The sequence below is a fragment of the Acomys minous genome, assembly GCF_964271855.1.
Source record: "Acomys minous genome assembly, chromosome: 14".
Taxonomy (NCBI): Eukaryota; Metazoa; Chordata; class Mammalia; order Rodentia; family Muridae; genus Acomys; species Acomys minous.
In genome coordinates this window covers 20,569,607-20,580,612 of record NC_140496.1, presented here as the reverse complement: position 1 = coordinate 20,580,612, position 11,006 = coordinate 20,569,607, and the positions used below count along the sequence as shown (strand labels likewise).

At 47.9% G+C, this 11,006-nt stretch overlaps 1 protein-coding gene across 1 annotated transcript; it reads right to left on the bottom strand.

Moving 5' to 3' along the window:
- Positions 1 to 2,083: 2,083 nt before the first annotated feature.
- On the bottom strand, positions 2,084 to 10,106 carry PSMD7 (proteasome 26S subunit, non-ATPase 7). The gene is made up of 7 exons (XM_084756969.1): positions 9,909 to 10,106; positions 7,925 to 8,016; positions 7,106 to 7,198; positions 6,487 to 6,584; positions 5,541 to 5,621; positions 3,769 to 3,860; positions 2,084 to 2,560 (listed from the first exon to the last, which is right to left on the bottom strand). Exons 1-7 carry the CDS (start codon positions 9,980 to 9,982, stop codon positions 2,128 to 2,130), a joined length of 963 nt encoding a protein of 320 aa, XP_084613095.1. The 5' UTR covers positions 9,983 to 10,106; the 3' UTR covers positions 2,084 to 2,127.
- Between the last annotated feature and the right edge of the window lie 900 nt (positions 10,107 to 11,006).

Genomic DNA, 11,006 nt, shown 5'->3' with positions numbered 1-11,006 from the left:
AACGGGACGAGCTTAATGCTTTCGGTCTGGTGCTGTTTCATGGACACCGGGAAAGCTTTGCAGGTCCAGTTTGCATGGCCTGGCTTCTACTTGAAGGACCTGTGCTTTACTCACCGCCCTCTCCCTTCTGGCCATGGCATCCTGCTTTTTTTTTTTCCTGTAACGGTTTTTGTTGTTGTTGTTCATTCTCTGGAGAAAAAGTGAATTGTCCAGTTTCTTCTCCATCAGTGTGTTCCCAGCATGGTGACCCCATCTCAAGTCCTCAACTATCTCTTCTTGAGGGCCATCTCAGGTTTGCTTGTTTGTTTGTTTTCCTATCTCAGGTTTTATTTTTTATTTATTTTTTTAAAGATTATTATTTATTTATTTATTTATTTATTTATTTATTGTATATGAGTGCTTTATCTGCAGAAGAGGGCATCAGATCACATTATAGATGGTTGTGAGCCACATGTGGTTGCTGGGAATTGAACTCAGGACCTCTGGAAGAGCAGGCAGCGCTCTTAACCTCTGAGTCATCTCTCCAGTCCCCTATCTCAGGTTTTAAAACAATTTTTTTTAACTAGCAATGTTTTTTTTTTTTTTGAGACAGTGTTTCTCTGTGTAGCCTTGACTATCCTGGACTCACTTTGTAGACCAGGCTGGCCTCGAACTCACAGTGATCCACCTAACAATGTATCATACTGTAATGGGCTCCATTATGGCATTTTCATCATATTCACCCATTGCTCCCTTATTTCCATGTCTTTTGTGGGCGGTGCGACCCAGTGAGTTGACTTAAGGGCACCTCAGCACCTGCACTACTGAAGACAACCACACAACCACAGCCTGTAGATCCTCAGAGAGGGGGGGCCCTGTGAGCTCTCCTTGTCTCAATTTTAAATTACTTTTGTCCAGTTAGATGTGCCAAACATCGGAATTCTAGACTGGATAAAACTGTCATTTGCCCTTTTTATCTCAGAATCTTAACGAGTTTCGGTCCCTACGGCTCTTTACGTTTTTCTGGTGACTCCACGTTTGCACCGACAGGCCCTTTGGCAGGTCCCTGGGTAATTTATGCTTTCATCGCTTTGAGGCCTAATTCCATTCACTGGCCTGAGCTATAGCTGACATACTTGATTTGAACCCAAGTGGTACTTGCGAATTCTCAAGGAGGCTGTGGGTGTTGAAGAAGCTGAGAGGCTGCAGTATGGCAGCACACACCTTCAATCCAGTTCTTGGGAGGAGAGCCAGGGCCACAGCGAGACCTTGTCCCAAAAAACCAAACAAACTGGAACTGACAGCTGGCTATCCTGTATCAGATTCCTTAGTGTTCGTTCACTGGGGCACGGCTGTGCATCTCTCCGCATTCTTTTGCTTTTCTTTTTTGTGAGACAGGGTTTCTCTGTGCAGCTTCGGCTGTCCTGTGGACAGGCTGTGCACAGGCTGCCCTCACCTGTCTCTGCCTCCCAAGTGCTGAGACTAAAGATGTGCGCCACCACGGCCCGGCTCAGCAGTCCAGTCCTACTTAGTACTCTTAACCTGTTGCGCAGGGTTCTGGGGACCCACCTGCTGGCGCAGCAACTGAAGGTCATTTGCTTGCTTCTGAAAACAGTACAAACCACTAGAACACAGACTTACAAACCAAGCCGTTTAATTGTATCTTTGAAGGTAAACAGTACAGGGGCCTGGACCCCAAGCCGGAAGAATGCTAGAATTACAGGTCCAGTGTGTGTGGTCTGCAGAGTTCAGAGGGCTGGAGCTCAAGTGCTGGGTGGCACAGAGTGTGGGATCCAAGATTCCACTTAGCAGTTATGCCGACTACCCCCAACAGATCCCGTGGATTTTGTGATCAGAGAAAAAAAAAATCCCAGTTTTAAGAATAAAAGAGCGCCAAAGGTTCCACTGTTCTCCTCACACACCTGGACACCTGAGCTCCCACACCCCAAACTCAGGCAGCTGGGGCGCAGGGCTGAGATCAGTCCTCTGTCCACTCACCTCCACAAAACGCCACAGCAAGGGTGACCGAGGCAGAGAGCGCTTGTCAGGATAGCTTTTCAACAAGCACTGAACGTGACAAAGGACCCTCTGGTGGCACACGGAATTAGTTTATAAGATTTTAATTTACAAATTAAAAAGCTACACGATTTACTTTTTCTCCTTTTTCTCCTCTTTCTTCGAGTCACTCTTCTCCTTCTCCTTGTCATCTTTCCTCTCCTTCTTGCTCTCCTCCTTTTCCTGCCCCTCCTTCTTCTCTGCGTCGCGGTTGGCAATCTTGTTGTTGATGAGGTTGTGCAAGGCGACCACGGAGCGGATCAGGGAGGCCAAGTAGACCACCACCATCTGGTCATTGGTCTTCAGGTAGAAGGCCTTGACGAACTCCTGCAGGCTGGCATCCGGAAGCAGGTTGAAGACGTCCTGCAGCTGGTAGATGATCTGGTGGCTGACGGGCAGCTTGCCGCTGGCCACCTTCTCCAGGTAGCTCCTGATATCCAGGAGCTTTGAGTTCAGTCCCTTTAAACCATGGACCTGGTTTGTGATCCGCTGGGAGAGAGTCCCCACTGTAGTGTCCTTGATGTCTCTGGAACAACCCACAAGAAAGGCAGAAAGATCATCAGGCCACATGCCCACAAATGTGAGGACTGTCTGAGACAACAGTTCAGCTCCGCAATAACTGACGGGTAGCATGTTTTTTTTTCAAACTGGTATTTTACATTTTATATGTCTATGTGTGTGAGGGCAATGCTCTGAGAAGCCAGAAGATGGCATCAGACTCCCCTGGAGCTGGAGCTACAGGCAACTTTGAGTCACAGAAGCCAGTGCTCCGGACCACACAGCCCTACAGTAACCCTGTTTAGGGAGTACCCCAACCTCTCTGGTTTATAAAGGTTGACATTTTTCCCCACTTTCTTTGCTACAATGTTGAGCAGCTTATGGTCATTTTCAAAACCAGGAAGAACCTTAGAGGTAGGTGAAAATGAAATCTTCCAAGTATGGCTTATATATAAATCCTACGCCAGGACGAAAATTCTCTGCAGAAACAGTTTCCTGAGAGCACAGACCTGCGTTTACACAGGTCTGTCAGCACTACGGTCTCTGGAAGGAATGCTGCTCACAGTCACGCATCCTCTGGCAAGACGCTTTAGAGGTGAGCTTGTTCAAGCATACTGACTAAGAAATCCAAGGGCTGGAAGTCGCAGCTCATGCCTTTAGTCCCAGCACCTTGTAGGATGAGGCAAGACAGTGACTTTGACAAGCCTGGGCTACAGTGAGACCCTGTTTTTTATTTTGTTTTTTGTTTTTTTTGAGATAGGGTTTCTCTGTATTAGCTCTGGCTGTCCAGGACTTGCCTTGTAAAGGTGTGCGCCACCATGCCTGGCAGAGACCCTGTTTCAAAAACCAAAAACCAACAAACCAAAAAAACCCAAACACTAAAAACAATCCCAAGGCCCAGAAAGGGGCCGTGATCCATGGACAACAAGAGAAGCGTAGTGGGATGAGACCTCGCTCTGAGCGGAACTAACAGCCACTGCTCCCCGGCTGCGGCCTCCAATTCAGTGATCCACTTGCTTCTGCCTCCCAAGCACTACAATTACTAAGTGTGCACTACAGGCCTGATTATTGATTTGCTATGTCTGTCCCTGTGTGTGCATGTCTGCTCCTCTGTATGGGCACCATGTATGTCCCTAGTGCCCCGAGGTTAGACGCTGGCATGGGTCCCTGGAAGTGCTGTCACAGGTGCCGTGGGCTGCCACACGGGGGCTGGAAGGGCAGCCCCTCCAGCCTCACCTCAACAAGTGCTCCACGCCAACCTCCTCGGCTTCCTCTGCTCCGATTTCACTGGTCACATGCTCAAAAGTTTTTGATGTTGGCGTTCCATCCTGTGAGAAGGTTAACTATTGTTATTTATTTTCACCAAGGCAACTGGCATGTTTCTCTTCCCGCACCAGAATCTTCTGTTGCCAGTCAGCACGTCTCATGGCTATATGACACAGACTTCCACGGCAATGGAGGGGTCAGTTTTGCTGGGTCATGGCTGTTAGCTTGTTTGCATGGCCTGGGGACTAAACTGTTCTCTGAAGAAATGTTTTCAAGGAAAACTGTGGTATTCCCTCGAGCCTGCACTGTGTGTGTGTGTGTGTGTGTGTGTGTGTGTGTGTGTGTGTGAGAGAGAGAGAGAGAGAGAGAGAGAGAGAGAGAGAGAGAGAGAGAGAGAGAGATTGCTCTAAAGACCTGGGTTAAGAGGTTAGTTATTTCTAGAATGGAAAATACAGAATGCCCGCCCTGGGGTACATTCATGCCAAGTACTATCCCATGGATCAAATGACCTAAGAGCTCAATGTGACAAACAGTAACCAGTAGTTTGAATGATGCATTCACTGAGGGGTTGATCCACTTGATCCAGTGACTCAATGGTGGAACTTAAGACACTTTTTAGCCCTGCTGTCAGCAGAGGCTGTGCCCCTCCTTTGAGGGCGTGTGGACTGCAGGGCTCCACAGCTTGTGCTGACAGCCTTGGGCACATCTTTCAAGTCACATTACACACTGGACCTGCTGGAAGTGTGTCTGGCTCTCATTTTATTCAGGATGGTACGAATTCCCAAGGGAACTCTAGTCTGTGGACACCAGGATGGCCTGAGCCTTCCAGGCTTCTAGGACTTTCTGACACCAGGGTCAGGTCAGGGGTAAAAGCTTTACTGCCCCCAACAACACTTGTGGATCTAAGGTCCCTGGAGCTGCAGCACCAGGACAAGGCTTGCTGTGAGGCCGGGAGGGCACTGCCCTAAAGCATCCTTCTTCAAATTCCAAAGCCACACAGTAAGAAAACACGAAGCCTGGGCTCCTTGGACAGCCTAACAAATGCTGTGTGCTCGCCCCAACCCTGTCACACCAGGTTCTAGCCAAGGGCTCACACCCAGCTTCCCTGAGGCTACAGAAAAACCAGCTACTGCTCGCTGCTCTACTCAAGGGTCAGAAGATCACAGGTCTTGCCACCTGGCGCTTGGCAGCTCTGTCTTGCTGTATTTGAAATCCCTGGCCTGCCCAAAGGGCCTGCAGTCCTCCAAACGCCCCGTGTGCACACTGCGCAGGTCGGGAACTAGCCGCCCTTCCCCTCGCTGTGTACCACTTTGGCACATCAGGCTTCACCGCGCACGCCAGGTTTCGTCTCAGCACTCAGGGCTTCGGGCTCTTTAGTGAAAAAGGATTATAGGTTTCTTTTCTTTGCTTTTGGTTTTTCAAGACAGGGTTCTCTGTAGCCCTGGCTATCCTGGACTCACTTTATAGACCAGGCTGGCCTTGAACTCACATTGATCCGCCTGCCTCTCGCTGTCCCCCTGAGTACTGGGATTACAGATGTGACTCCTTTGCTTTTTCTAAAATTTGATATTCAAAAACTCTAATCTGTTAGCAAGACTCAACACCCTCTCTTTGTTATATATAGACAAAGAGTTGTTGAGTTGGAAAAGAAAACAAAAACCAAAATGAAACAAACAAACAAAACCCCTAAACGTACCCAGGAGCTTGCGAACCCAATCTCCAACCCAAAGCAGGCAACTTACATCATGAACTTCTTCCACTGAAATGTATGCTTCGGTGGGAAGTCCCAGGTCCTTTGGCTTCACGTCAATAATGACCAGCACCTGGCAAACAGACACAGCTTAGCAAGCTTCTTCCCTTGGGACACAAGGTGCACCTTCAACCTTTCTTCTGATTATCTAGGTAATTTTTTTTCTTTCATTCAATCAGAAACAAGCCAGATATCCAGCAAAAATAATTTATATTTCACCTTTACCCAAATTTCAGTCTCTGCTTTACTCCCTCCTAGATCTTACTAACCTTTTTGAAAAATTTACATTTAAAAATTACATTTTGCTAGAAAGAGATAAAACACAATTGTGGGAGTCAGTTCTTTCTTTCCCCAATGTGGGTCCAGGGAGAAAGAACTTGGTAGGTTTGCCAACGGGGCCTTTACTCACAGAGCCACCTTGCTGGCCCCACTAGCTGTTCTTAACTTTAATGTTCTCATTTATAAAGATTACATAAAACGTGAGAGAATCTAAGTCAGTTATATTTGTGGCACTCAGTAGGTGCTGTTACTTGCTAAATATACTAGGTCACAATAATTACACAGAACTATACATTACTGCAAAAAGCTCCAGAGAAGGACTGGAGAGATGGCTCAGAGGTGTTAAGAAGCACTGTCTGCTTTCCCAAAGGTCCTGAGTTCAATTCCCAGCAACCACATGGTGGCTCATAACCATCTACAATGAGATCTGGTGTCCTCTTCTGGCAGGCAGGCAGGCAGGCACATATGCAGGCAGAACATTGTATACATAATAAAGAAAGAAATCTAAACAAAACAAAACAAACAAACAAACAAACAAAAAAAAACCCCACGCTCTGGAGAAGCAACAGAATGCTTTGTGACCCAGGTCTTCTGAGGACACTCGGATTTCAGTAGCTGGCAAAGAGGACCACAGAGTGCCCTGCCAACAGTGTACTTACAGAGTTGGGGCAGTATCTCTTCATGAGTTCATTGATGGCGATATCATTCTTGTGCAGTTTGGGGCCCGTGTGGTACCACCCAACTATTCTTTCTCTGGCTGGGAAGCAAAACATTAATAAGTTTTATTTTATCAAAATTTGTGCAACTGACTCAAAAATAGCAATACCACCAGTATTTAAGTTTTCTACCTTTTTGAGAATTCCAGACAAAAATAAATCTTGACACATTTGTGAAGTCTAAAACTCCAAAACAGAATTCTAAGAAAATAAGCAGCGTGAGATCCAGAGACATCTGTATCCCAGACTTGCTTAGGGACCAGTCACACGTGAACTGACCAGAGATCAATTATAGAATAATGTATGAATAAATGCAAGTTCCCATCCCAGAGACAGCAGCTGTGTAGTGGCTGTACTGCGATAACAGGAAGTGACACACTTTGCCATCAACACAGCTCTATGGGCAGGTAGATCTGAGGGCCAGCGCCAGCCCCGATGGTCCACATGGCTGTAGTTTATTTTCACTTAGTTCAGCTAAGTGAATTGATTCTTAATATACAAAGAGACCAGGTTTACACACACACACACACACTCACACTCACACTCAGAAACTCAGACTTACCATTGACCTTCTTAAACATCCCATACATGTTTTCCAAATAATCATGGTCTAAAAACCAGACAGAATCATCTTTGTCGTCTTCATCAAAAGGTACTAAAGAGAGGGAGGGAAAAAAGAAAGAAAGAAAGTAAGAACACTTTGCCTGGCGCTGTGGGGGCTAGAAATGCACCCACAGTGGAGCCCCTCAGCTGCCTCCGCCTCACTCATGTGAACTGTGCAATTAGTACGGCTTCCCCCTCATTCACAACCTCCAGAGTTGCAGCTTCTCCTTACATGCTAAAGACGCAAGTACCCAGGGAGGCCTTAGAAAGGACACCCCTCTCTGGCTTGCTAATGGCTCCGTTCCTTCTGACATTTCCTGCATGGCCAAGTATATTACCCACCCTTTTTATAGATCACAGAGCCTGCCAGCAACAATGCATGGAGCATAGATGTGATGTTCTGGCTAAGATGCATGACACAGAGTGTAAGGTTAGGAGCCCCACCATCTCTCTCCTTGCTCTACCACAGCCAGGGCTAAAGTGTTTAATGTTGGAGCTGACAAGCGCCCCAGTGGTGTGACACAGCCACACTTCCGTGTTACACACTCTACAGCAACACTTGCACTCCAACAGCTAAGCGGAGAACTTGCAATGGAGACTGTACGTTAGAACTTTTTACTCTCAGCACTAGTGTGCAGCCGTCAGGCCCCCTTTCCTGTGTATCAGCAATTCTGAAATAGCATCTTCAGGCTGTAGTAAAAAAAAATGTTCATTTTTTTTTTTGTAAGGAAACTGACAGTCTAACCATGCTTAGCAAAATGGAAAGCTTATCCTTTACCTGCGAAACTGTTGGATACATCAAGTACTTTCTTTTGCCACGATCCCAAAAGCACACCAACAACCCGCTTCTGGTTTCCAACCTTGCCAATTCTGAAAGAGAGAAACAGACGGTCAGTCTTTACAGGCCTGCAGACTGCAGACACTCAGACCCCAAGTTAGCTACTCAGTGGCAAGTATCAACAACGCAGATACAATTTTGTTCATGTGGGACGAAGGTCCATAAACAAATGTAACAGGTTAGTAAGGAAAGAGTCCTAATGCAGACTACTTCCAAGACTGCAGATGTCTGCCCTCAGAAGAATTCAGGCCACTTTTCTCTTTCCTGGTTTGCTTTTAAACTCCCTTCCTCTTCTCTACCCCGAAGTCTCTCCAGGGACGAAGAGGCTGGAGTAGCAGCAGCTTTACGGCACAGCCAATTCTCTAGAACATCTGCCCCATGCCAACCAGCGCCAGATGTTCATCCTCTGCCAAGTCTAGGGGCTCAGGGAGATTCCACACGGGGATAATGCTGGAAGAGTGACAAGGCTTTTGCTCCACAACTTCTGTCTCAAATCTCGAGTGGTTTTCTGTTAAGTAGCCACAAGCATATTGCTCTGCAAAGAATTCTTTCCTAGAGCCACTCCCAAATTGTGTATTTGGAAACAACGTATTTCTCTGTTAAGGAAACAATATGGGCCACAGTAAATGATGGCGCAAGTCTTTAATCCTAGCACTCGGGAGGCAGAGGCAGGCGGATAACTGTGAGTTCAAGGTCACCCTGGTCTACAAAGCGAGTCCAGGACAGGCAAGGGTAACACAGAGAAACCCTGTCTCGAACCTCCCCACACCACCCCCCCCAAAAAAAAAAGAAAAAAAAAAAAAAAAAAGAAAAGAAAAAAGAAAAAACGGGGCCTAGCAAATCAAGACTACATTTAGGGTATAGGCAGAACCAAAGAGTTCTGTATTCCTGGTGGCTCCTCCTTGCCCCTCCCTTTAATCCACTGAAAATACTTCCAACAGTGAGTTTCCACTTGCCAATAGAAACTTCAGCCACGGGCCTTTTGGTTTACAAAAGTCCATTTGTGTCTTTAAAGCCCTCCATCTGTTCCATGACACAGGCACCAGCAGTGTCTGCCCCCGCTTGGGTCTTACCAACTGTTGGAATAAGCTAGGGGCCCTAGTATCTCAGAGGAGCAAAACTCCATCTACTGTAAAAGAAGCCCAGAGATCCTGTTAAGGTCGAGGCTCCACGGGCAATACAACTGAACCCGGGACCGAACCCGTCCCTCTCGACATTGTTTTGGGCTCTGGTTGAGTTAGCTGCATAAAGCCTGGTTCGGATCGGGCACTAGCAGGACTTTATAGCAAGCACAAGGCTCCCTACTGGATCCTCCTATTTGTTAATTCAACTAATCATCTTGTAAAACTTGCGAACACGTGCAACAGGTCTGGCAGGATGAACGGCTGGAGAAAGCAAGGGTGGCAACGGCCAGGGAGCTAACCAGGTGAACTGTAGGATGGCCCCCGTCTGCACCTGCCTCATTTTTTAAAGGAAAAAGCTGGCACCTTATCCACATTTTAAAGGTTCCATCCAACCAGAACCCCAGTTAGAAACCTGGTGTTTACAACCAGTGCCTCCTCCAGAAAATGGTTCATCGGGGACGCCGAGACCACAATTTCGGTGACAGCTTTCACAGGCACAGACACCCTAAACTGAAGCGCTGTCCCACGACACGACCACTGAGCCTCTCCGGTGAAAGGCCCGGCCCAGGCGGGTAGCATCGTCCCGGTTCCGGTGACACACCAAGCGGGCCAGGCCCGGGAGCGGCGGCCTTTGCAGGGCTGCGAGGCTCTCAATGGGCTCCGAGCACCGCGATGTGGAGCCGCCAGGGTCGCTCGTCCCCTCCACCCCGCCCCGCGCGTCCCCGGCTGCCGCGTTAAGCCCGGCGCGCCCGTGACTCAGCAGCCCTGCGCCGTGTGGCCGCCACGCGCCGCCCGCTCACCGGTTGAAATGATCCACAACACTGAGCAGCACCAGGGGGTGGACCACCACCTTCTGTACCGCCAGCTCCGGCATCGCGACACAGCCCGCCCGCCGGCCCGGCTCCCTGCAACCCGCAAACACCGGCAACCGCAGCGATACAGGCCGCTCCTCCAGGCCCCAGAGCCTCCCCTTCCGGTTTGCCCACCGCCGCACAGTCGACTTCCGCTCCCACAGTGCTCCGCGCGAGTGAGCGTGCTGTCGCCACGGCCGCCGTCTTGAGAAAGGGAAGGTCGCTTTGCCTTCTGTGGGACTCCCTCTACTGGTGAAGTTTACTTGGCGTAGTTTTTTTTTTTTTTTTTAACCTTATTTCCTTCCCAGCTCTGAAAAAGGCAGAAAAACATAAGTAATAACAACTTATCCTTCTACCAACTCGAGTAGTTAGCATATTTAGCTTTCGCTTCTAGTCAGCACTGTTTGAAGATTTTGCCGAGGATTTTTTTTCCATTTGAGACAGGGTTTCTCTGTGTAGCATTGGCTGTCTTGGACTCTCTTTGTAGACCAGGCTTGTCGCAAACTCACAGAGATCCGTCTGCCTCTGCCTCCTGAGTGCTGGGATTAAAGACTTGGATCCACGCCCAGCAAGGCAATGCTCTGATAGCTCTGGGGTATGGGGGTTTCCAGATAGACGATTTGGTGGACAAAACAGGCGGGGTTACAGGAGCAGAACATAAGCATAACAAGTTAGTCATAAGGACCTCTTGAAGCAAAGACATGATTACGAGGTAGTCTTAACCGGCAGTCATAACAACAGGTAGTCATAATATTAAGAAATAAAGGTAGGGTCTCAAGATGGTTGAAAATAATGGCATGGTTTCCTGGAATAGGCAGTATAGAACCACTTGTAGTTAAGGTTACAAGTGGGGCATAGACCAATCCTTGAAAACAGAGGTTTAACCATGAACAAGAGTGATCCTAGTTTGTCTTTACTGTAAGATGGCTTTTAAGCCTAAAATGAAGGCAGGCCAGCTCATCCGTTTCCGCCCAGGCTTTGTTACTGTGTAACCAGAGGTAGAAGAAAGCCATCTGTGACAGTTCTATACATTTAAAATTAGGAGGT

Coding starts and splice junctions, on each gene's coding strand:
- PSMD7 (XM_084756969.1), bottom strand. CDS start 9,982: ATGCCGGAGCTGGCGGTACAGAAGGTGGTGGTCCACCCCCTGGTGCTG. Junction 7,199..7,924: donor TGTATCCAACAGTTTCGCAG/GTAAAGGATAAG, acceptor CCCTCTCTTTAG/TACCTTTTGATGAAGACGAC. Junction 2,561..3,768: donor GGCGTGGAGCACTTGTTGAG/GTGAGGCTGGAG, acceptor GGGTTGTTCCAG/AGACATCAAGGACACTACAG.